The 25492-nt window shown below is 51.8% G+C and overlaps 1 protein-coding gene across 6 annotated transcripts; it reads left to right on the forward strand.

The window, feature by feature from the left end:
- Positions 1-651: 651 nt before the first annotated feature.
- On the forward strand, positions 652-12379 carry C9H11orf24 (chromosome 9 C11orf24 homolog). Of its 6 annotated transcripts, none has more exons than XM_024255824.3 (5): positions 722-1062; positions 4457-4654; positions 9756-9930; positions 10705-10892; positions 11994-12379. In XM_024255824.3, exons 3-5 carry the CDS (start codon positions 9855-9857, stop codon positions 12072-12074), a joined length of 345 nt encoding a protein of 114 aa, XP_024111592.1. In that variant the 5' UTR covers positions 722-1062; positions 4457-4654; positions 9756-9854; the 3' UTR covers positions 12075-12379. The 6 variants fall into 6 exon arrangements, with proteins under 6 accessions (XP_054381489.1, XP_054381490.1, XP_054381491.1 ...); XM_024255825.3 differs by having other exon boundaries at positions 722-856; XM_054525514.2 differs by having other exon boundaries at positions 652-1062; positions 10705-12379.
- The last annotated feature ends 13113 nt before the right edge of the window (positions 12380-25492 follow it).

Here is a 25492-nt window from a genome sequence, read left to right on the forward strand (position 1 = left end):
GCCTCCCAAAGTGCTAGGATTACAGGCAAGAGCCACCGCGCCCGACCTGCAAAGCCTATTTCTAACCAAAGTCAAGTCCCACACACTTGCCTCTACATTCCGTTTTGCTCCTTTGTTATCTCAGGTTTTACAATTACAGAGCACTTGATGAGCCTGTTTCCACGTCTGTAAAATGGCGCTAAGTTCTTCACCGTGCTATTGCAGAATTAAGCTACTGGCTCTGTAGGCAAAGTGCTTAGCACGGGCGTGGCACGCTGCGGGTGCACAGAAACGCTCGTTGCCACCCCACTCTTAGCTACCGGGCACCCCAGCGCCCCGCCAGGGGCTTAAGAAACGTGGGAGGAAGCGGAGGAACGCGAAGGGCGTGTGCCCGCGAAAGGTCTCACGAGGCGTTTCGAGGTCGCCTCTTCAGGCTTGGCCGCCGCCAAGGTGCCTCTGAGCTCACCCAGCCCAACCCGGGCACCCCGGGACCCCAAGACGGCAGCGGGCACAGCTGGGCAGCCGAGACCCGGGAACACCCACTTCCGCCACAGACCTGCTCAAAATAGCTCCTTCTGGCAGCACGCGAGACGTGGCCCGAGCCGGCCCCGGGGAGGCGGGGCCTGAGAGCAGACAACCCCCCCTACTTCCGGCTCGCCTCCGTTCGCCACAGGCCCCGCCGCAGCCGCTCCTCGCCCCGACCAACAGGCCCGCCCCGCCCTCCGTGACGTCATTTCCGGCGTTTGGGCGGGGCCCAGACAGGGCGCGCTGCCCGGAGCTCCCTGGGTTGCGGTGCCGGCCACGTCCCCGCGCCGGGCCTCAGGCTCCTTCCTACTGTCCGAGGGCCACCAGGCCGCCGCGGGCCTGCTGCGCCCGGGTAAGGGCTCGCACTGCCGTCCGGAGAGCTGCTGTCAGGGCTCCCTGACCGGTTTGGGACTGAGAGACAGAGATGGGGGGGCAGGAGGAGGGTTGGATGGGGGCACGAGGGGCAGTGGGAGAGTGAGTGGAGCTGAGGCAGGAGGAACCGGACAGGAGGAGCGGCGGATGGGGCACGCACAGAGTGCAAGACGCTGAGCAATGCAGGTACTGAAGGAGTCAACTGGGGGCCGAGCATGGCTGGGGGCCCAAGAGGCAGGAGGGAGGAGGGCTGAAGGGGGTCCCAGACTGGAGAAGAGGCCCGCTTGTCCCATTTTGGGAGCAGAATGGGGACACTCTGGAAGGGGGGCGAATTTGTCCTGGGGTCTTTCCCGGGCAAGCCCAGGACGGGACTGGACCCCAAGAAGTGTCGCTCTTAGTTTAGTGACCCAGACCTATCCCCCAGACCGTCTCTCTACCTGGGTGGAGGTTGTGCATTGCCCCAGATTCCCTCCCCTGCCCATCTGTCTCCCCGCCTGCTTCCCCCGTGCGAGTCACTTAGTAGCCCCCGTGTGGCTGCTTAGCATGTTGACTTAATCGTTAGGCTGATAGGAGAAATCGGCCTCCACACGCATGGTTTGCCACCAGAAATAATCATCGTGCTTAGAAATCTGACTTTAACAACTTGCAGCTGTCCCTCGCCCCAGGAAAATCTCTAACATTTCAGTAAAATCAGCACGGAAAATATTTAAAATACAAATTTTTCCATTTATACAGTGGATCTGCCTAATGGACAAAGGAATGTCAGAGCTACCCACGTTCTTAGCAAAAACTAGGCCCTAGCATTTAGCTGTGATACCAAAACTTCCAGAAACCTGGAAGCAAGCAAGGTAGTTAATGTAATATAATAAATGTCCAATGTTCCAGGTTCCCGTCTGCCACAGAGTCACATCCTTTGGACTACAGGACAATGTCTATATACACAAAGCCATAAGTCTGTGTTCCTTGGGCTTCTGCTACCAAAGTTCAGCCAGGTGACGTGTCAGGATTAGGTACCTGCAGTTTGCCCTATATTTGTTTTTGCAGTTCCTACTCCTTGGTATCTGTAGCTTGTCTAACTTGGTGTGGGGGCCTGGCCATGTTGCTGCTGAGTGAGTCTTCATAGCCTGATAGAATGTGGGGGTAACAGCTGTAGTCCTTTACCAAGCTTCAGGATTGGTCTTTGGAACCTCTCTATGCCAGAAAAAAAGAATTAAGTTATTTCTTTCCCTTTTTTTTTTTTAAGAATTGGGGTCTCACTGTGTTGCCCAGCCTGAACTCAAACTTCTGGGCTTGTAATCCTCCCACCTCAGCCTCTTGAGTGTCTGGGATTACAGGCATGCAGCACCACGCCTGGAGTCCAGTTTTGTGTAACTTGCATAAAGTGCTCCACATATAACAAGCCAAGGTTCAGAACACAAGAATTCAGACAAGATGCCTTGGGAGGCGTCTCGAGGTCATGAACCAGAAAAGGATAGGGAGGTTGACACCCAGGGGCACAGTCTGGGGGTGCCTTTCTCATGGAGTGTCACCTGGCTCAAGGGAGTATCCTGTTGCACCTTCCTTGCAGATCCTATGGGGAGCTGACCCCTGAAGAAGGGAGCTCCCAATGCCAGCCTAACCTTCCGTCTTTCCATCTGCCCTGGTCTCCAACTTAATACAAATTTAATTCTCTCTCGCTCATTCCTCTCCTGCCCCTGGGGTCTCTTTTTTCCCATCTGTTATGGTCTAAGACCCTGATCTACCCAGTCTCCCTTTACCACATAATAATGAGAATAACTGGGTGGGGTCCCGAGACCCACATCCTAATTTTGGCTTGAAGCCTTTGCAGGGGAAACAGTTATTTTAAATGTTGTTAATGGTTTGTCCATCATGAGTCAACTTACATAGATGACCACAGGTTCCCTCATGGGATCTTGACATTTAGAATATTCTGTTGGAAAGTGGAGGCAAGACCATAGCAGAGGGATGAAGTCATAGGACAACGAAGGCCTGTTCTCGACTACACAGTGGCCAATTCCTGTTTCTGTGGGAGTGACCACCAGCCCCACCGGCTGGGAGGGAATAAGTGGTGATGGTATCCAGCAGAAGTTTCCTGAGAAACCCGTGGAGTGTCCTGAGATAGCCTTGTGGACATGCTCCGTGTGTGTGCCCTCACCTTTGTGTGTGTGATTTTGCATGTGTATGTGTGTGCATGTGTGAGTGCACATGTGTGGTGGCATGTGTGCATGTGCAGATGGACATGCGTGCAGCTGTGTGCACACAAGCGTGTGTGACTAAGTGCATGTATGTGTGGCTGTGTGTGCACACATGGGCATCTGTGTTGGGAGCAGGCCCATGGTGGTCCTTGATATCACCACCTACTGATAACCTTCCCATGATAAGAGGTGACGAGCTGTTTCTGTAATCTCCTGAGTTCACATTAAATATTCATCAATGAGAGAATCATTTGTGCCGATTAACATCTTTGCATTATGGCTTTGCTCCTGGATTCCTCTAAAGTTTTGGTTGGCTCCTAGGAAAATGTCTCTCCTGGTATATAGATCGTGTAGTCTCTCTAAATTATGGAAATCAGCATGTGAAACTGTATCAGGTGGGATAACTCTGTGCCTTTCTGCTTAGTGGCTTGAAGTACTTGAAGAAAATACGCTGTTTTCTTTCCTTGGAGCCTTTCAGAAATGTTTTCCGAAAGTGATAAGTGCTTGTTAAAAAAAAAAAAAAAAGAAAGAAAGATATGAAGTAGAGAATGAAAATCACAGGTGAATCCATTCCCCAGGGATATTCATTAACATTCTAGTGCAAGTCTTTCCAGACCCTTGAATAAATGTCTCTTTTAACAAAAATAGGATCATGGTCCACACGTTGCTGTGTAACATGCCTTGTTCATTTACTGATGCATGCTATATATCTTCCCATGTCAATAAGTAGAGAGTTGTGTATTTTTAACAGTTGCCATAGTATTTTATATATGAATGGGGCCATACTTGACAGAACTATTCCAGTTTTTTACTCTTTCTAAATAATGCTCTGAGAAATATCTTTGTAGATCATCTTTGGACATCTGTCTGAGTGCTTCCTTAGAAGAAACTGCAGTAGAAGTTGCTGCATTGGAAGTCGTTGTTGTTTTTTGTTTTGTTTTTTTGAGACACAGTTTTGCTCTTATTGCCCAGGCTGGAGTGCAGTGGTGCAATCTCGGCTCACTGCAACCTCCACCTTCTGGTTTCAAGCAATTCTCCTGCCTCAGCCTCCCAAGTCACTGGGATTACAGGCGCCTGCCACCACGCCCAGCTAATTTTTTTGTATTTTTAGTGGAGATGGGGTTTCACCATGTTGGTCAGGCTGGTCTCGAACTGCTGACCTTGTGATCCACTAGCCTCGGCCTCCCAAAGTGCTGGGATTACAGGTGTGAGCCACCGTGCCCAGCCTGCACTGGAAGTTTTGACATTGAAAGCTTCGATCCATGTTGTCGTTTTCCCAGTGGAATGAATGATCTATTGAATGCTGCTCTTTCTGTGCCTCCCTCCTCACTGGAATTTTCCTTCATGCCTTTCCTAAGGAATGTGGACTTTTTTTCAAACTCTAGATGCGTCTGTTACTAGAGTGGAGAGTCTACCTTCGTCTCACATGTGCCACAAAGGATGGCATGGCCCGGGAGTGCCCCACCACGTGGCTTTCACCCCCTGCAAAGCCAGACTTTACCCAGCGACGCAGTGCCAAGCCCACAGCTCTCCAAGGAGGAAGATGGCCCAGGCTGGGAGCATGCCCTTAGCAGCGGCCTCTGGTGAGTGTCCTGGCCCTGCAGGCTGGGCCTGCTTGTTGGGTGATGGGACAGTGAGCCCAGAGGGAGCTTTGCAAGATCATCAGAGGATCAGAGCGTCAAGGGAAAAGGAAAGACAGCCAGGCCTTATAGTAACCAAGGAAGGCCCAGTCTGTGGCCCTTAACTGTCAGAGGCCCTGCCTCCTTTTTTTTTTTTTTTTTTTGAGACAATGTCTGGTTCTGTGGTCCAGGCTGGAGCGCAGAGGTGCAATCTTGGCTTATTACAACCTCTGCCTCCCAGGTTCAAGCCATCCTCCCACCTCAGCTTCTGAAGTAGCTGGGACTACAGATGCATACCACCACGCCTGGCCAATTTCTGTATTTTTTGTAGAGTTGGGGTTTCGCCATGGTGCCCAGGCTGGTCTCTTAATTCGTGAGCTCAATCCATCCGCCTGCCTCGGCCTCTCAAAGTGCAGGGATTACATGCATGAGTCACTGGGTCTGATCAGGAGGCCTTATCTTCTGAGTGGACTGGGGTGGTGGCCCATGAACAGGATGGGGATCACGCAATCACCTGCAACCCTCTTCGGCTTCGTGACACAAATGCAAGTTACCTCAAGAGGTTCTCACTGACCTTGGTGATGCCGTGGGCACTCACAGAAGCCTCCTCTGTGCTGCAGGGAGGCTGTGTCTCACTCATGCAGGGTGGTGGAGGGGCGTCTCTTAGCAGAAGATGATGAGAGGCTGTCCCCTCTCAGGAAGGAGAAGGTCCTTGTCTGTTCCAAGGCAAGGAACTGGACAAGAAGGAGGAGGTTCATTCAGTACATTGAGTCTGATCCTCCCTGCTGTAGCTGGAGCACGGTCCCTGAAGCTGGCTGAAGTGCTAAAGCAGGGGCTAGCAAATTGTGGCCGAATCCCTCCTGCTGCCTGTTTGTATAAATAAAGTTTTATTGGGACACAACCGTGCCCACCATTTACTTCTATTCCAGGGCTGCCTCTGTACCGTAACAGCAGAATGGAGTAGCTAAGACACAGACCGAATGGCCCACAGAATCCCAAATATTTGCCGTCCTGTCCTCTATAGAGAAAGTGTGCTGGCCCCTGCCCTAGAGATTTGTAGTGAGGGGGCAGCAGAAGGCCTGGGGCTGGGGTACTTTCAGGAGCTGAGACCCTCTTCACCCATAAGAAGCCCCTGCCACGTCATCTCACCTTTAACTTACCCAGAGGACCTCAAATCCCAGGCTCAGGCCTGGGGAACATACCAGGGGTGGTAGCATTTTAAAAACATTCGGTAGATGTTACTGGCCCAAGAGAGAGCCGTTTAAATACTCATATTTATCAAAAGCACAGCTGCACGGCCTTGGCCTGTGGAGGATTGTGAGTTCTTTGTGCCCGAAACCTTCCAGTTTCAGTTCTGCCTTGCGTGATATTGGTTAGTTTCTTCTCTCCCCATCCCCCCTGCCACACTTTTTTTCTGTCAGAACAAAGAATGCTTTTTGCACTCTAGATCTGTGGTTTGTAAGGCCAAGTAATTTTTCTAAACCCCTAACACATCAGGAGCCCTTACAGACCATTTTGAAGAGAAAGCACCATTTGAAGCTAGAGAAAAGTTAGTGACTCTGGGAAAGAGACCAGAAGTCTCATGGAACACACCAGCCTTCCAGAGGAGTGTGCGCTCTAAGGGCTTTCTCCAGCCCCGGGGCAGCTTGACAATAGTCCACATGGATTACAGGAGGCAGGAAGCCACCCAGGGGCTTCTCGTTGCGCAGTGGCTGCTTTTGCGTAGCGGGAAGTGCTTCTCGGGTGGGCTGCTGGCTAAGCCAGGAGCCATGCTGGGTCCTTGCCCGCGGGATCCCATGCCACTGCCATGCAGCTCAGCGGGGCTCAGAGGTCCTGTGGCCGCACCTGTCACTTGGTTAGTGAGCTTGGGAGCTGGGGTTGGAACGCAGGCAGTGCTGTTGGCCTCTGCATGTCCTGCTGGTCTCCCACTCCCCTTGTATGGTCTCTTGACCCTATTACGGTAGCTTCCTCAAAGGAATGACAGTGAATGCTGAAAGAGCTAAAAGGCTGCTCCTGCCACTCATGCATTCAATGGCCCCTTCGTCCCTGAGTGACCAATGGGCAGCTCACCCAGCACCCCCAAGCCCCAGTCCACCTACAGCTATGCAGCTGGGGCCCCACTTTGCTATGGGCTGCTAAGTGCTGATTTCCTTGTGTCTGTTTTCATTATTTTATCTAACAAAACAAATCAACCAAACCAAATAATTTTTTTTATAATACGTTAAGGGCCAGGCACAGTAGTTCATGCCTGTAATCCCAGTACATTGGAGGCCAAGGCGGGAAGATTGCTTCAGCTGAGGAGCTGGAGACCACCCTGGGCAACATAGCAAGAACCCTCTCTCCAGAAAAAAAAAAAAAAAAGAATAGCTAGGTGTGGTGGCATGCGCCTGTGATCCCAGCTGAGGTGGGAGGATCATTTGAGCCTGGGAGGTCAAAACTGTAGTGAGGTACGATCATGCCACTGCACTCCAGCCTGGGCAGCAGAGCGAGACCCATCTCAAAAAAATAAAAATGTGTTAAGGCGTCCACATCACTTCTGTGGAGCATTAGAATGAAGGAGAGGGCTTTGCTTTACAGCGACTTGGGCCGGCTGTGGGGACCACTGCAGTCTCTGAAGTGGGGCAGTCACTCATTCACTCACGCCTTCATTCATTGAGAGAGCCTCTGTATCAGGTGCCGGGATCGCTGCCCCTCACTGGCTGCCCCTGCCTCCCCTCTTGCTAAAAGCACCTTCCTGTTCTTGTCTAAGGCCCTGCAGGCACTCCCATCCGCCTACTGTGAAATCTAAACTGCCATGTGGCTCATGGGGCCTCCTCGCGCTCTCCAGACTAATTCCCGCCTCACCACGCTCTTCCTTGCCTCTGACCCTGCTGTTGTCATCTGCTGCTCCCTCTCCACCTGCCTGCCCACCCCTACCCAGCTTTCAGAATGCGGTCCAGGCGTCGCTTTCCCAGGAAGCCTTCCTTGGCATGCCGACCACACCACCACTGGCTGAACTGTGTCCTCTGGGCCCCTGTGGCACCCCGTCCTCTGGGGCCCAGCCATCCTTGGGGCTTCTGCCCAGAGGATCAGCCTACCTCACTCTTCAAGGCCTGCCCGCATACTGTCTCCTCCTTCTTCCCAGCACTGAGTCACACCCTGCACAATGCTTGTGCCGGCCTGCAATGACCTCTTTTCTGTGTCTCCTATGGACTGCAGGTCCCTGAAGAGGTTGTGTGTTTTTCACCTTTTTGTCCTAAGTGTACTGCCTGGCACATGAGTAAGCACTCAGTAAATACTGGATGAAAGGATGGGTGGGTGGGTGGGTGGGTGAATGGATGGATGGATGGATGGATGGGTGGGTGGATGGATGGATGGATGGATGAGTGTGTGGGTGGGTGGGTGGGTGGGTGGATGGATGGATGGATGGATGGATGGACTTATGGATGGACAGATGAGTATATGGATAGAGTAGTGGGTGGATGGATGGATGGATGGATGGATGAGTGGGTGGATGGATGGGTGGGTGGATGGATGGACAGATGGATAGGATATAGTGGGTGGATGGATGGATGAGTAGGTGGATGGGTGGGTGGGTGGGTGGATGTATGGATGGACTTATGGATGGACAGGTGAGTAGATGGATAGAATAGTGGGTGGATGGATGAGTAGGTGGATGGGTGGGTGGATGGATGGATGGGTGGGTGGGTGGATGGATGGATGGACTTATGGATGGACAGATGAGTAGATGGATAGAATAGTGGGTGGATGGATGGATGGATGGATGGATGAGTGGGTGGATGGATGGGTGGGTGGATGGATGGACAGATGGATAGGATATAGTGGGTGGATGGATGGATGAGTAGGTGGATGGGTGGGTGGGTGGGTGGATGTATGGATGGACTTATGGATGGACAGGTGAGTAGATGGATAGAATAGTGGGTGGATGGATGAGTAGGTGGATGGGTGGGTGGATGGATGGATGGGTGGGTGGGTGGATGGATGGATGGACTTATGGATGGACAGATGAGTAGATGGATAGAATAGTGGGTGGATGGATGGATGGATGGGTGGGTGGGTGGATGGACAGATGAGTAGATGGATGGAAAAGTGGATGAATAGATGAATGGATGGATGGACGGACAGACGGACAGATGAGTAGATGAATAGAATAGTGGATAGATGGATGGGTGGGTGGGTAGATGGATGGATCGATGGATGAATGAACTTATGGATGGACAGATGAGTAGATGTATAGAATAGTGGGTAGGATAGATGGATGGATGGGTGGGTGGGTGGATGGATGGATGGATGGACTTATGGATGGACAGATGAGTAGATGGATAGAATAGTGGGTGGATGGATGGATGAGTAGGTGGATGGATGGGTGGGTGGATGGATGGGTGGGTGGATGGATGGATGGGTGGGTGGATGGATGGATGGATGGATGGGTGAGTGGGTGGATGGATGGGTGGGTGGGTGGATGGATGGGTGGGTAGATGGATGGACTTATGGATGGAGAGATGAGTAGATTGGTAGAATAGTGGGTGGATGGATGGGTGGGCGGGCGGGTGGATGGATGGGTGGGCGGGCGGGTGGATGGATGAATGGTTGGATTGATGGATGAATGGTTAAGTAGTATCTCCCATGTGAAGGGCACAGTCACCTGTCACGGGGTGCACATGGGGTGCATTAGGCTTGATTTGTACTCTGCAGACCACGGGGGAAGCTGAGGAGGAAGACTTGACCAGTCTTGGTGATGAGAAGGCCTTCACCCTATAAACACAGCCAAGTTTTAGCCCTCTCTCCTGCTCCTTTAAACTCTGAACTCTAGGATGGGAGAATGGGAACTTTTGCAGGTTGAGATTCACAGTGAAATCGGGTCAAGAAGTGATCAGATGCAAAGCACAGGGCAGATCATTACTACACCATGGCTGAGGTCTTCCTGGGCACCAGGCCCTGGTCTCAGCACTTGGCTCAGTCTGCACCTTGGACCCTGCCAGAGCCCTCCACAGCAGGTGCTCTCAGGCAAGGCTGTGTGTTGCTGGCCAGACGCCTTCTGACCAGCGTGCTTTCTTAACCACAGATCCCTTGGCCAAGCAGGAGGGAACCATTAGCAGCCTGAGGAGCTGGCTGGCTGGGAGCCTCGGGGACCGCCCAGCCTTGCTCCCAGCCCATCTGCAAGATGTGGACAGTTCTTGTGCTCATTTGGATTTTCTCCTTGTCCTTATCTGAAAGCCATGTGGCATCCAACGATCCACGTAAGTGAGAAAGCTGTGTGACTGCTAGATGGGCCCACGGTGGCCACAAAGCGTGCTGAGCCCATGAAAGCAGCATCTGCAAACCCAGGCCAACGCGTCAGGAACCCCAGCCCTCCCAGGTGCCGGGCAGGGAAGGGTTGTCAGGCCAACCTTCCTTCTCCAGGGCCATGGTAGGCCAAGAGCCCCCAGCAGGACCAGGCAGCTGAGCCCTGAAAGGTTTGCTCGCTTGGCCTGCAAGATTTGATGTCATCTCTAAGTTGAATCTTCACTGGGGAATTGGTTCCTTCATACATCAGATCTTTAACTGCGTTCCCCCTCTGTGCCATTCATTTCCAAGAATTCCTGCAGTGAATCCTTTCACAAAGCCAAGCGTTCTTTTATGATGTGAATACCTGTGCAGTTTATCTGCTTTGTAAACCTGGGTGTGCGTTCAGTGGGCTTTTAATGGTGAATCACACCTGTTGTGTGAGACTTTTACTCTGATGTTTTGGGAATTGGATCAAACAGTGAAGGTCTGAAGCCTTCAATGGGCAGAGAGGTTCATAGAGGGCAAAGGAGTTTTAAAATCAAATTGACAAAGGCTTTTTCAATGAGCTGCATGCCAACAGTGGGAAGAGAGATGGGGAGGAAGCATGTTCGCACATCACCTCCCCCGACTCTGGCTGGGCTGAGGAGGGGGCCCCACAGGCCTGGGTGGAAGCCGATCCCTGAGCAATCCCCCTGCGCGGGATTGAGCATGATTGTCTCTTTTTTTCTCCTTTTTCTGACTTTAAGGCAACTTTGTCCCTAACAAAATGTGGAAGGGATTAGTCAAGAGGAATGCATCTGTGGAAACAGTTGATAATAAAGCATCTGAGGATGTAACCATGGCAGCAGCTTCTCCTGTCACATTGACCAAAGGGACTTCGGCAGCCCACCTCAACTCTACGGAACTCACAACAGAGGACACAAGCAGGACAGATGTGAGTGAACCAGCAAATTCAGGAGGTGCAGCTGATGGTGTGACCTCCATTGCTCCCACGACTGCAGCCTCCAGTACGACTGCAGCCTCCAGTACGACTGCAGCCTCCGTTACGACTGCAGCCTCCGTTACGACTGCGGCCTCCAGTACGATTGTGGCCTCCAGTACGACTGCGGCCTCCAGTACGACTGCGGCCTCCAGTATGATTGTGGCCTCCATTATGACTGCGGCCTCCAGTACGACTGCGGCCTCCGTTACGACTGCAGCCTCCGTTACGACTGTGGCCTCCAGTACGACTGCGGCCTCCAGCACTCCCACGACACTCGCACCCCCTGCGCCCACATCCACTTCTGCAGGGCGGAGCCCATCCACTACCGCCACTGGGCATCCATCTCTCAGCACAGCCCTCGCACAAGTGCCAAAGAGCAGCACATTGCCAAGAACAGCAACCCTGGCCACGTTGGCCACACGTGCTCAGACTGTAGCGACCACAGCAAACACAAGCAGCCCCATGAGCACTCGTCCAAGTCCTTCCAAGCACATGCCCAGTGACACCGCGGCAAGCCCTGCACCCCCTACGCATCCCCAAGCACAAGGTCCCATTAGCCAGGTGTCAGTGGACCAGCCTGTGGTTAACACAACAAATAAATCCACACCCACGCCCTCAAACACAACCCCACAGCCCGCCCCCATCCCCACAGTGGTGACCACCACGAAGGCACAAGCCAGGGAGCCAACTGCCAGCCCAATGCCAGTGCCTCACACCAGCCCAATCCCTGAGATGGAGGCCATGTCCCCCACGACACAGCCAAGTCCCACGCCATATACCCAGAGGGCCGCTGGGCCAGGCACACCCCAGGCACCGGAGCAGGTAGAGACTGAAGCCATACCAGGTACTGATTCCACTGGGCCAACACCCAGGAGCTCAGGGGGCACTAAGATGCCAGCCACGGACTCGTGCCAGCCCAGCACCCAAGGCCAGTACATGGTGGTCACCACCGAGCCCCTCACCCGGGCCGTGGTGGACAAAACTCTTCTCCTGGTGGTGCTGTTACTCGGGGTGACCCTTTTCATCACAGTCTTGGTTTTGTTTGCCCTGCAGGCCTACGAGAGCTACAAGAAGAAGGACTACACGCAGGTGGACTACTTAATCAACGGGATGTATGCCGACTCGGAAATGTGAGGGGGGCGGGGGCCTGGCGAGGTCTGGCCCCTTCCTTGTCCTTTCCTTTTGCCTTTGAGACCAAACCAAGTGCTTCCAAATTCTTTTGGTGCAATTTAGGAGATATGCCAGATGCTTAAACACATTTAATTGCCGTCAGATTAATTCCATGATTACTAAAGAGTTGCTGCTTTTTTCATATTTATTTTTGTAAATGATCCTGTTCCCAGGAGCAGCTGGGGGTTCCACCTTAGGGTGGGGCAGGCAGGGCCCCGTCCCCCCAGGTGTCGGAGCCTGACCTGAATTAAAATACTGACTGCTCGCCACAATCGTGTGGGTGCATCCTGCTCCTCGGGGATCCTTTCTGCCATGCATGTGGCAGAGTTTGGTTTTGTGAATGTGCACCATCGCGCCGCACCCTGGAGGTTGACTGTGTCGTTGCCACTGACTTGGGTTTCTCCCTGGTACCCACGCCCACCCTGGTGCTTGCTGGGAGGCTCCTGGGCCCCAGAAGAGGCCACAGCCAGCATATTTAATCCTTTTTCTGACCTGTTCCGTGAGCCTCCTGGAGCCAGCTTTAGGGGTGAAGGAGCTAAATTCAACACATCACCTCCATGGTGTGGCCAGCTCGGCCTGAACCTGCTCAGAACAGAATCTGATCCTGCCCTGCTCACGAGGTGGGGTCATTATCGCTAGTCCTGAATAGTGCAAGTCCCTTTCCCCAGGTAACCCAGGACCCCAGGGCCAGTCCTGGGATTCGACCCCAGAACCTGCTCCTTAGGCCAATTCCCCTGGATTCCAGGCTCCCATCCTGAACATCCAGCCAGCAGTTGCTCTGTGCTTGTCACATGCCTGCCCTGTCCCTGTGCTGTGTGAGTGTGACCTGCTGTGTGAGTGTAACCCGCTATGTGTGACTTGCTGTGTGAGTGTGACCTACTGTGTGTCACCTGTATGTGACCTGCTGTGCGTGTGTAATGTGCTGTGCGTGCGTAACCTGCTGCGTGAGTGCAACCTGCTGTGTGTGTGTAACCTGCTGCACATCTGTGACCCGGTGCGTGTGTGTGACCTGCTGTGCGTGTGTAACCTGCTACGTGAGTGTAACCCGCTGTGTGTGTGTAACCTGCTGCACATGTGTGACCCGCTGCATTGCCTCAGCCCCAGGAGATCAGCATCACAATCTCCGTTTTGAAGATGGGACCACTGAAGCACAGAGCAAAGTCACCCCCGGAGGCCCAGAGTCATTATTGAGCCCTGGTCCTAGAGTCCCAGCTCTTTGTCTAACTAGGTTCCTTTGCCACCTGCCCAGCCTGAGCTTGGCCTTTGGTCCTTCATCTGCCCACCTGTCCAAGGCAGCAACAGCTGATGGGCCACACGTGGCCAGGGCATCTCGTAAGGCCATGTTCTCAGGCCAGGTCTGCAGCTGCTGAGACCTGGAGTAAGTTACAGAGTGTTCTGGAGCTCGGTTTCTTCCTCTGGGAAATGGGGAGAGACAGAGCAGCATCTGCTCTAAACATGGCGGCATGGGCCCCACCCAAAAACGCTTGTGGAGTTGGCTGTGGCTTCTCAACCACCTAGCGCTGAGGCAGAGCTGATCTTTGTCTGGAATCTCCAGTCTCCCCTCACCAAGATCTCCCTGGGCTAGGTTTGGCTGTCCAGCTTCTTATTTAAGTTCACCTCCAAAAAGGTTGTCAAAGGGCCTGTGATAAAAGGCTAAGACAATAACTCCCAAACCATTTGAAATAACTTCAAAGCTGAGGCTGGGAAAATACGGAGTGGGGAGAATGGGTCAGAAACTACCCCCAGTCCTCCCCTCCTGTCTTCTCCCTCGCTGCACCCCAGCTTCCCCAGCCTTTTCTTTTCCATTGTCGCGTCCTGCTGGCCCCTTCCCCTCTCCCAGCCTCCACTGCCTGAGTCAGGCCTTCTGGTCTGACAGCCACACTCCACAGAGCCTGTGCCTGACTGTCTCCTTTCCTGGCCATCACACATCGGAGTCACATCTGCATGCTTAATTACAGGCACTGGCGCTGGCTGGGAAGGGGGTTGGTTTCAGCCCCTGGCTTGTCTCCCTTGCCGTCTTGAGCTCTAGGCCAGCTCTCAGCATTGTCCTTGAATCTGACAAGACACCATCTGCCCGGAATGGGCAGCTCTGCCCACCATGGGTAGACAATCAGAGCTGTGGAGGACGCCATTTCCTCTGCCTGACTTCACCGCAGTGGCCCAGGCCAGGACCAGCCTGCTAAGGGTCAGCTCTCCACCCTGGCTCGTTGAGCCTCCCCTGGGAGAGCCAGAACCCTGGGCCTGTGTGAGCTGTGGCATGGGGGGGTGTTCTCATAGACTGTGGGCACCTCGTTCCTTTCTGGGGAGGTAGGATGAGGAGTAACCTGCAGTGCTAGCCTTCAGCTTGTGACTAAGGGCCTCTGCCTGGCACCCCTACATCCAGGGAATGGGCCACAGGGATCTGCAGAGTCAGCCAGTCCCTCTGCCCCAGCCAGGGCCCCCAATTTTTTTTTTGACAGAATCTCGCTCTGTCACCCAGGCTAGAGGGCAGTGACATGATCTCGGCTCAGTGCAGCCTCTACCTCCCGGGTTCAAACGATTCTCCTGCTTCAGCCTCCCGAGTAGCTGGGATTACAGGCGCATGCCACCACATCTGGCTAATTTTTGTATTTTTAGTAGTGACGGGATTTTGCCATGTTGGCCAGGCTGCTCTCAAACTCCTGATCTCAAGTGATCCACCCTCCTTGGCCTCCCTTGGGATTCCAGGCATGAGCCATCGCACCCAGCCTCCAAATTCTTTTATCCTCTGAAAGCAATGGTCGCACTCTCCCCCTCCATCCCTGGGGGTCCTATTCCAAACCCCCTGCCATTGTTCTCTCTTGGATGGTGTTCCCCCTGGACCACAGGTGCCTCAAACTCAGCATCCAAGGCCAAGCTCAACATCGGCCCCCAGGAGTGTGTTTGGCCCCAGGGGTCCTCCCTGTACCTAATGGCATCCCCAAGTGGGCTAACAGATTGAGAAACCTGTGCTTCCCCCTGAGTCCAACTGGCCATCCTAAAGGTTTCAGTACTCCGGCCGCTTCCCCTGTCCTGACCCCAGCTGCTGCCCGGCCTTGGGCCCCGCCGCCAACTGCCTGCCCACTCTGCTCCCAGACAGCCTGGCTCATCCGTCCTCCACCCTGCAGCAAGGGACCCATCAAAACACAAATCTAACCACACCCGTCCCTGCCCAAAGCCCCAGGCTCCTCTGCCCAGCACTGCAAGCCCAGTGCAGCCCCCTGTGGTGGGTCCCAGCCAAACAGAGCTCGAGGAGCCCCCGTCGCAGACCTGTCCAAATCCAGGGGCCCCAGGCTGTCTCCTCCCTGCCTTGGAGGACACCAGACTGCGAGGTAAGCCAGGTGCCATCCTGGCCTACACAAAGTCCCATTCAGCTCAGTTTATCAGGTGCCTAGTGAGCACCTACTGTTTGCCAGCCCAATGGGGATTCAGAGATGACGTGGCCCAGGAGCCCCCGGTGCGGTGGGTGAGACCCGCCTTATGAGGAACACAATGAAGGTGAGGGGTGGGCTCAGAGAAGGTGCCTCCTCCACCCTGGGGAGCTCAGAGAGCTCAGAGCCCCCCTCAGGCTTTCTGTTCCTGCGGCAGGGGCAGTGGCTTATCCGGGGCCTAGCGCAGCACTGACACACAGGAGGTACAAAGTCTCTAAATGATGGGTGCGAGTCCACACAGAAGGTGCCAGAAGGCCAAACAGAAGTGAGAGTCCAGTTCGGGGCTTGGCCCCAAAAGGAGCTCTCTTCCCTTCACAGTGAGGAAACCGAAGCACAGAAAGGCCAAGTTGCTTGGCCAAGGTCATCTACCAAGCAAGTGGCAGCACAGCATTCACACCGGATCTGTCTGCTCTGTCTGCAAATGTTGGGCGTGGCTCAGGAGCACACGACGGCCACAGGGAGCAGAGGCTCCTCCAAAGCCTTGAGAGCCCGGGCAGGGCATGGCCTTGAGCTCGGCAGGGCAGGGCCTTGAGCCAACCAGTTTCTCTAGGGGCAGGCCTGCATCTCTTGGTAGAGGAAGTCCAAGGGCTCCCCCTGGCGGGCAAGGCTCCCTCCTAGACTTCTTGTTTTTTGTTTTTTGAGACAGAGTTTCATTCTTGTTGCCCAGGCTGGAGTGCAATGGTGCTCACTGCAGCCTCTACCTCCCGGGTTTAAGCGATTCTCAGCCTCCTGAGTAGCTGGGATTACAGGCGTCCGCCACCACGCCCAGCTAAGTTTTTGTATTTTACTAGAGACGGGGTTTCACCATGTTGGCCAGACTGGTCTGGAACTCCTGACCTCAAGGTGATCCGCCCGCCTCGGCCTCCCAAAGTGCTGGGATTACAGGTGTGAGCCACCATGTCCCGCCCCTCCCAGCCTTTTTTACCAGCCCTGGTGCTGGCCTTGTCTAGAGAAACCATCCCACCCTCCGGCCCCCTGCGCCTACCATTCCATGTTTGCGGGTGGAAACCCCTTAGCCCGCTCACCTGACTGACAGCAGGGAGTCTTGCTGTTACCCCACACCACAGAACTCTGGCCCTCCTCGATTGTTCCAGGCCAGGGGGGCTCGGCTCCCACTATGGGATGGATTGTTCTAGGTGGTATTAGGTCATTTGCGCCTGTAACTGTCTCCCACCAGAAGGAATCCACGAGTTCAGGGAGAATGCAATGAACTCACAGGCAGCCCTGGGGCCTCGGTCCCAAAACCCACCAGCTGGGTCAGTTGGGACAAACCACGACCACACTCAGCCACAATTTCCGTATCTACAGCTTTGCTTCAAGATCCAGCGCAGTGGCTGCCACAAGCCGATACTTTTTAGAACATGGACTACGTTCGGCTGCCGTTGAATTCTCTGTGATGGTCTTCCGGGTCCCCGCCCCAGCCCTACTCATCCTCCACACAGCAGCCAGAGGATATTTTAAAAACACAACTCAGCTCCTAATACTCCCCTGCACAGCAGTCCCCGATGGCCTCCCACTGTGAGCAGGAAACAAAATCCAAACATTTGAAGTAAAAACACAGATGAAAAATCAGGGAAATGCGGGATCCAGGCAGAGAGGCCAGCAATGCGGAGCCCCCAGGTCAGATCCAAGGCCACAAGTGTGAGGAGAGAAGGGCCCCGGGGAGAGTGGAAGAGACAGGCCGGTCCCAGGGGACAGCGGCTGGGGAGGAGCGGGAGAGCCCAAGAATGCAGAGGGAGTCACGTTATCCGGTTCAGAGTTTAAAAGATTACTCTGTTGCTTGAGGATGAAGTCATAGGCTGTCTGAGATGTGCTTTAAAATGCTTCCACATCAGGAGAAGGCGGCGAGAGAATCGTGCCACAAGACACATGTGGCTGCCGTCCATCCAGCATGGCTGATGGGTTCGTGGAAGTGGGGGGGTCTGTTTCCCACTCTCTCCATGTTTGTGTGTGTTTAGAAATTTCCATCATCAAAAGTTAAAAGAGGCCAGGCATGGTGGCTCATGCCTGTCATCCCAGCACTTTGGGAAGCCGAGTTGAGTGGATCATTTGAGGTCAGGAGTTTGAGACCAGCCTGGCCAACATGGCAAAACCCCGTCTCCACTAAAAATACAAAAATTAGCTGGGCGTGGTGGCAGGTAGGTGCCTGTAATCCCAGCTACTCGGGAGGCTGAGGCAGGAGAATTTCTTGAACCCAGGAGGTGGAGGTTGCAGTGAGCTGAGATTGCACCACCGCACTCCAGCCTGGGTGATAGAGCGAGCCTCCATCTCAAAAAAAAAACCCAAAAGTTAAAAGAAAAAGTGAATGGAAGGGAGGGAGCAGGGGAGGAAGAGTTTCACCTTAGATCTCATAAGTACGTGATCACTTTGGCTGCAGATAGAGAGGCCTGGCTGGCTCAGTCATCCGTGGAGCAAGGAGGCTGGCTTGGACCAGGGTGTGTTCACACAGATGGACAGAAACTGAGGACCCTGGGGGCCACTTTGGAGGATGAGTCAGCAGGACGTGCACTGCTTCCTTATGCACGATCCGCATGCCCACGGCAGGAGCCAGGGTGACCCCTGCATTTTTGGTTTGAGAAAGTGGAATGGTAGGGGATCGTTTCTCAGGGGGAGGGAATGAACCCTTATTCGCAGTGCTTCACACGTGAATTCATTTCATCCTCGCCACAACCCTGCGAGATAGTATGTCATCATCAGCCCCCGTTTAGAGGGGAAACTAAGGCCTGGAGAATTCATGAACCTGCCCACCATTACACTTGTCACATAGCTAGTAGGTGACCCCAGCTTCTATGCTTTTGCCACTAGACGATACTGCCTCTTTTTTTTTTTTTTTTTTTTTGAGACAGAGTCTTACTTTGTCACCTAGGCTGGAATGCAGTGTCAAATCTCAGCTCACTGCAACCTCTGCCTCCTGGGATCAAGCAGTTCTCCTGCCTCAGCCTCCAGAGTAGGTGAGACCACAGGCGCCTGCCACCATGCCCTCTTAATTTTTGTATTTTTAGTAGAGACAGGGTTTCACCATGTTGGCCAGGCTGGCCTTGAACTCCCGACCTCAAGTGATCCACCCGCCTCGGCCTCCCAAAGTGCTGGGATTACAGGTGTGACCCACTGTGCCCGGCCTATAATGTCTCTTGATAAGGGAGTACAGAAGGATTTGGGGAGAAGGTGGGCCAGAAATCCAGAGTTCTGCTGTGGGTTGTGAAGGTAGAGATGCCTATTGGATGCCAGGCAGACACTAGGCGTGAGTCTGAAGCTCAGGGAAGGTCCCCACAGGACAGGTAAAGGGCTTCACCATCTCCCCACGTGGGGGGAACCATTTCTAAGCCCACTTTCAGATGAGGAAATAGAGAACAGGGAAGGTAGGTGACTTGCCCAAGGTCACACACAAGGTAAGGGGTGGGCCCAGTCCACCTGACTCCTGAACCCCAACTTCACCAGTGCTGCGTGCTCCGGGCACACGCTGAATGGACTTGAAGCACAAGATGAGCCCCGCTGGGCAATCTGGCCTTCAGAGTGAAAAACTCACTGTCTTTTATGAGCCAGGGCCCACGGCAGGGGCCTGGTCCCGCTTTGCTGACTGTAGAGATGCCCACTTGGACAGGACACAGCAGGAGGGCAGCAGGCACGAAGACATCGGGTGAGCAGAGAGAACCACGGAGTGGCACCAGGCGGGTAGGCCCAGGACATGAGATTCCGGGGGCCCTATACGTGGAAATGCGTGAAGAAGGAAGACTCCACCCTAGCCTCTGGCCTTTCTCCTGAATCTCTGGGAGACCCCCCAACTCAGCATCTGAGAGGTCCAGTGAACAAGTCCACAAACACGGAGCAGCTCTTTGTCTCAGGGAGGCTTTGGCTACAAGGAACAGAAACCTCAGGCCATCCCAAGACGGGGATATGCTGCAAAGACAGAATGAGAGCCGGGCCTCCTGGGGGCCGTGCTTCTGCTCCTCTCCTTCCCTCTGCTCTCTGCGCATCTCTGTTCTCCTCTCTGCAGAGGACCTACCTCCCGAAGCTGTTAGGCTCTGCTTTCCCCAAGGGGCTCTGACTGTAACCTTGGCTCCAATGGCGGCCCATTTAAGCTGCCTGTCCAACGTCCAGGGTCCTCTGTGATCCAGTCCACTGTAGCCACAAGCATGTACCTAGTGGGCTGTCACAGCCCAGCTGTTCAGAAAGGGTTGTGGGCCAGGCACAGTGGCTCAGCCTGTAATCCTAGCACTTTGGAGGCGAGGCAGAGGATAGCTCGAGCCCAGGAATTCAAGACCAGCCTGGGCAACATAGCAAGACCCTATCCTTACAAAAAATAAAAACTAGCCAGGCATGGTGGCACACGCCTGTAGTCCCAGTTCCTCGGGAGGATAAGGCAGGAGGATGGCTTGAGCCCAGCAGGTTGAGGCTGCAGTGAGCTATGATCCCACCACTGCACTGTAGCCTGGGTGATAGAGAAGACCCTGTCTCAAAAAAAAGGGGAGGATGTGGACAGAGAAGGAAGGATGTGCATAGCTTGGGATCTGTGCCAGGCCCTGGGCTGAGCTCTGGGACACAAAGATGCAAAGGAAATACTTCCTGCCTTCCAGGAGTTACAGTGGGGAAATCAGATGGTGACAGTGACAGGCAGTCAACAGGGACAGGAAAAATGGCGCTCTAAGGCCCCACTCGGGGGCTTCACTCTGCAGGGCAATTGGCAGTGGCATTAAAGCTAAAGATGCGGCCGGGCGCAGTGGCTCACGCCTGTAATCCCAGCACTTCGGGAGGCCGAGGCGGGCGGATCACCTGAGGTCAGGAGTTTGAGACCAGCCTGGCCAACATGGTGAAACCCCATCTCTACTAAAAACACACAAAAAATTAGCCATGCACGGTAGCAGGCATCTGTAGTCCCAGCTACTCTGGAGGCTGAGGCACAAGAATAACTTGAATCCGGGAGGTGGAGCCTGTAGTGAGCCGAGATCACGCCACTGCACTCCAGCCTGGGTGACACAAGACTCCATCTCAATTAAAAACAAAACAAAACAAAAAGACCAAAGATGCAATCAGACATCTTGGTTTCTTCCTTATGAAAGCACACATGGAGGCACTAAGGAGAACATCATGGGCAACATTATTTTTGGTGGCAAAACATTTTAAAGCTCTAAATCATCTTCAAGGGTGCTTATACAAAGTACCGAACAACAGTTCAGAGGAATGAGCTAGAGCTCCATGTAACAGAATTAGTAGTTTTCAGCCAGGCACGGTGGCTCACGCCTATAATCCCAGCACTTTGGGAGGCCGAGGTGGGCGGATCACCTGAGGTCGGGAGTTCAAGACCAGCCTAGCTAACATGGCAAAACTTCGTCTCTACTAAAAATACAAAAATTAGCCGGGCGTGGTGACGGGTGCCTGTAGTCCCAGCTACTTGGGAGGCTGAGGCAGGAGAATGGCGTGAACCCAGGAGGCAGAGCTTGCAGTGAGCTGAGATTGCGCCACTGCACTCCAGCCTGGGAGACAGAGTGAGACTCCATCTCCAAAAAAAAAAAAATTAGTAGTTTCCCAGGACATACTATTGAGCAAAGAAAAAGAAAAGTTGCTGATAGTACAGTAAAATACTGCTTGCATTAGTTACCCATTGTAGTACAATGTTACCACAAATTTAGCCATTCAAAAAACAGCCCACAGCTGGGCGTGGTGGCTCACACCTGTAGTCCCAGAACTTTGGGAGGCCGAGGCAGGCGGATCACAAGGTCAGGAGACTGAGACCGTCCTGGCTAACACGGTGAAACCCCATCTCTACTAAAAATACAAAAAAATTAGCCAGGCATGGTGGTGGGCGCCTGTAGCCCCAGCTGCTAGGGAAGCTGAGGCAGGAGAATCACTTGATCCCAGGAGGTGGAGGTTGCAGCGAACCAAGATTGCGCCCCTGCACTCCAGCCTGGGCGACAGAGCGAGACTCCATATCAAAAACAAAACAAAAAAAACCAGCCCACATTTATCACCTCAGTTTCTGTGAGCCAGGAATCTGAGCGAGGCTTAGCTGGGTCTTCCAATTCAGGGTCTCACAGAGCTTTAATCAAGGTGTCAGCAAGGGCTGCAGTCTCATCTGAGGCTCACCTGGGGAAGGATCTGCTTCTACGCTCACATGGTTGTTGGTAGCATTCAGTTCCTTGCAGGACTGCAGACTGAGGGCTTTGGCTTCTCACTGGCTTTTGGAGGCTGGAGGCTGCACCCACTTCCTTGCCATGTGGCTCACTCCATAGGCCGCTCATGACAGGGCAGCTTGCTTCTTCAAAGCCAGCAAGGCAGAGAGTCACTAAGCAAGACAGACTTTATAGTCTTTTAAAATTATTAGTGTGGTAAAATATACATCAGATAAAATTTACCATTTTTACCATTTTAAGTGTACAATTCAGTGGCATTAAATACAGTCACAGTATTTAATTGTATAACCAGTACTTTTTCCACCATCCCAAACAGAAGCTCTCTACCCATTAAGCAATAACGCTCTGCTTCCTCCACCCCCAGTTCCTGGTAATCTTTATTTTACTTTCTGTCTTCATAAATTTGCCTATTCTAGATAGAGTGGAGTGATAGAAGTGGAATCATCCAATGTTTGTCCTTTCACTTCTGATTTTAGTAATCTGAACTTTTTTTTTTTTAGTTAGTTTAGCTAAAGATTTGTCCATTCTGTTGGTTTTTTTTTCAACTTTTGGTTTCATTATTTAATGGTTAATTTTAGCTGTCAACTTGACTGGGTTAAGGGATATCCAGATAGCTGGGAAAGTGTTATTTCTGGGTGTGTCTGTGAGGGTGTTTCTGGAGGTTGGCATCTGAATCACTGGACTGAATGAGGAAGATCTGTTCGCATCCAATGTGGGCAGGCACTGTATTAGTCCATTCTCACACTGCTAATAAAGACATACCTGAGACTGGGTAATTTATAAAGGAAAGAGGTTTAATTGACTCACAGTTCAGCATTGCTAGGGAGGTCTCAGGAAACTTAAACTTACCATGATGGGGAGGGGGAAGCAAATACATCCTTCTTCACGTGGCAGCAGCAGGAGAAGAATGAGAGTCCAGCAAAGGGAGAAGCCCCTTATAAAACTATCAGATCTCATGAGAACTAACTCACTATGATGAGAACAGGATGGGGGAACCACCCCCATGATCCAATTATCACCATATGGTCCCTCCCACGACATGTGGGAATTATGGGAACTACAATTCAAGATGAGATTTGGGTGGGGACACAGCCAAACCATATCAGACACCATGCAACTTGTTTAGGCCCATATAGAAGAAAAAGGCAGAGGAATGGTGAATTCACTCTTCTGGAGCTGGGACATCTGTCTTCTCTTGCCCTTGGACATCAGAATTCCAGGTTCTCAGGCCTTCATACTCTGGGACTTATACCAGTTTCCCAATTTCTCAGGCCTTTGGCCTTAGTGAGTTACACTATTGGCTTCCGTGATTCAGGCCTTTGAACTCAGAATGAATTAGATCACCACTTTCCTCATTCCCCAGTTTGCAGACAGCACATTGTGGAACTTCTCAGCTTCCATAATCATGTGAGTGAATTCCCATAGTCAATCTATTATCTATCTATCTATCTATCTATCTATCTATCTATCTACCTACCTATCATGTGTCTACCTATGTATCTATCTGTATATATGTATGTATTTATCCATCTATCTTTGTATCTATCTGTACGTATGTATGTTTCTATCTTTGCTTCTGTTTTTTGAAGAACCCTAATACACATTGATTTTTTTCTTTTTCTTCTTTTTCTAGTCCAAGTGAAGCAGTGGGAGTAAAGAAGGAACAAAGAGGCCGGGTGTGGTGGCTCACACCTGTAATCCCAGCACTTTGGGAGGCCAAGGCAGGTGGATCACCTGAGGTCGGGAGTTCAAGACCGGCCTGACCAACAAGGAGAAACTCCGTCTCTACTAAAAATACAAAATTAGCCGGGCATGGTGGTACATGCCTGTAATCCCAGCTACTTGGGAGGCTGAGGCAGGAGAATCGCTTGAACCTGGGAGGCGGAGGTTGCAATGAACTGAGATCACGCCACTGCACTCCAGCCTGGGCAACAAGAGCGAAACTCCATCTCAAAAAAAAAAAAGAGAAGGAACAAAGAAATCCATAACTGCATGTGATCAGTTAGTTGTAAACACCCCTACACTCAAACCAACCTAATACACACTGATTTTATCTATTGTTTTTCTATTCTCTATTTTGTGTATCTCAGCTCTAATTTTTATTATTCTTCCTTCTGCTAGCTTTGGGTTTTGTTTGCTCTTCTTTTTCTAATTCTTTAAGATGTACAGTTAGGTTATTGATTTGAGATCTTTCTTCTTTTTTAATATAGACATTTACAACTATAAATTTCTTTTCTAGCAGTGCCTTTTTTGCATTTTTTAAGTTTTGATATGCTGTGGTTTTTTTTTTTTTGAGGTGTTTTTTTTTCATCTCAGGGTATTTTTTAACTTCCCTTGTGTATTAGTCTGTTCTCACACTTCTACAAAGAAATGCCTGAGACTGGATAATTTATAAAGGAACGAGACTTAATTGACTCACAGTTCTGCGTGGCTGGGGAGATCTCAGGTAACTTATGATCATGAGATAAGGGGAAGCAAACACATGCTTCTTCACATGGCAGCAGGAGAGAGAAGTGCAAGGAGGGAAAATGCTAGATGCTTATAAAACTATCAGATCTCATAAGACTCACTAGCATAAGAACAGCATGGGGGAAACTGCCCCCATGATCTCGTTACCTCCACCTGATCCCACCCTTGACACATGGGGATTCTTATAATTCAAGGTGAGATTTGGGTGGGGACATGGAGCCAATTACAACATTTGAGTTGTGATTTATTCTTCAGTCCATTGGCTAAGAGTGTATTGTTTTGGTAGGGTGTGTTGGCTCACACCTGTAATCCCAGCACTTTGGGAGGCCGAGGCAGGCAGATCACCTGAGGTCAGGAGTTCGAGACCAGCCTGGCCAACATGGTGAAACTCCGTCTCTACTAAAAAAATACAAAAATTAGCTAGATGTGGTGGCAGGCACCTGTAATTTCAGCTACTTGGGATGCTGAGGCAGGAAAATCGATCTGGGAGGTGAAGGTTGTAGTGATCCGAGATCCCACCACCACACTCCAGCCTGGGCAACACAATGAAACTCTGTCTCAAAAATAAAATAAAATAAAATAAAAGAGTATATTGTTTAATTTCCATATATTTGCAAATTTTCTAGTTTTCCTTCTGTTATTGCATTCTAGTTTCATTCCACTGTGGTTATAAAAGATACTTTATATTATTTCAGTCTTTTAAAATTTAGTAAGACCTATTTTTTGGCCTAATGTATGATTTGTCTTGTAGAATGTTGCATGTCTACTTGAGAAGACTGTATATTCCACTTTTGTTGATTGAGTACTGTATATATCTGTTAGGCCTAATTGCTTGAGAGTATAATTTAAGTCCTCTATTTCTTTCTTCTTTCTTTTCTTTTTTTTTTTTTTTTTTTTTTGAGACAGAGTCTCACTCTGTCACCCAGGCTGGAGTGCAGTGGCGCCATCTCGGCTCACTGCAACCTCCGCCTCCCGGGTTCAAACGATTATCCTGCCTCAGCCTCCTAAGTAGCTGGAATTACAGGCATGCACCACCACACCCAGCTAATTTTTGTATTTTTAGTAGAGACAGGCTTTCAACATGTTGGTCAGGCTGGTCTCAAACTCCTGAACTCGTGATCCACCTGCCTCAGCCTCCCAAAGTGCTGGGATTACAGGCGTGACCCACCCCACCCGGCTTTTTTTTTTTTTTTTTAAGATAGAGTTTTGCTCTATTTCCTAGGCTGGAGTGCAGTGGCACAATCTCAGCTCACTGCAACCTCTGCCTCCTGGGTTCAAGCGATTCTCCTACCTTACCCTCCTGAGTAGCTGGGATCACAGGTGCGTGCCACCACACCCAGATAATTTTTGTATTTTT

This window comes from Pongo abelii, chromosome 9, assembly GCF_028885655.2.
Source record: "Pongo abelii isolate AG06213 chromosome 9, NHGRI_mPonAbe1-v2.0_pri, whole genome shotgun sequence".
Taxonomy (NCBI): Eukaryota; Metazoa; Chordata; class Mammalia; order Primates; family Hominidae; genus Pongo; species Pongo abelii.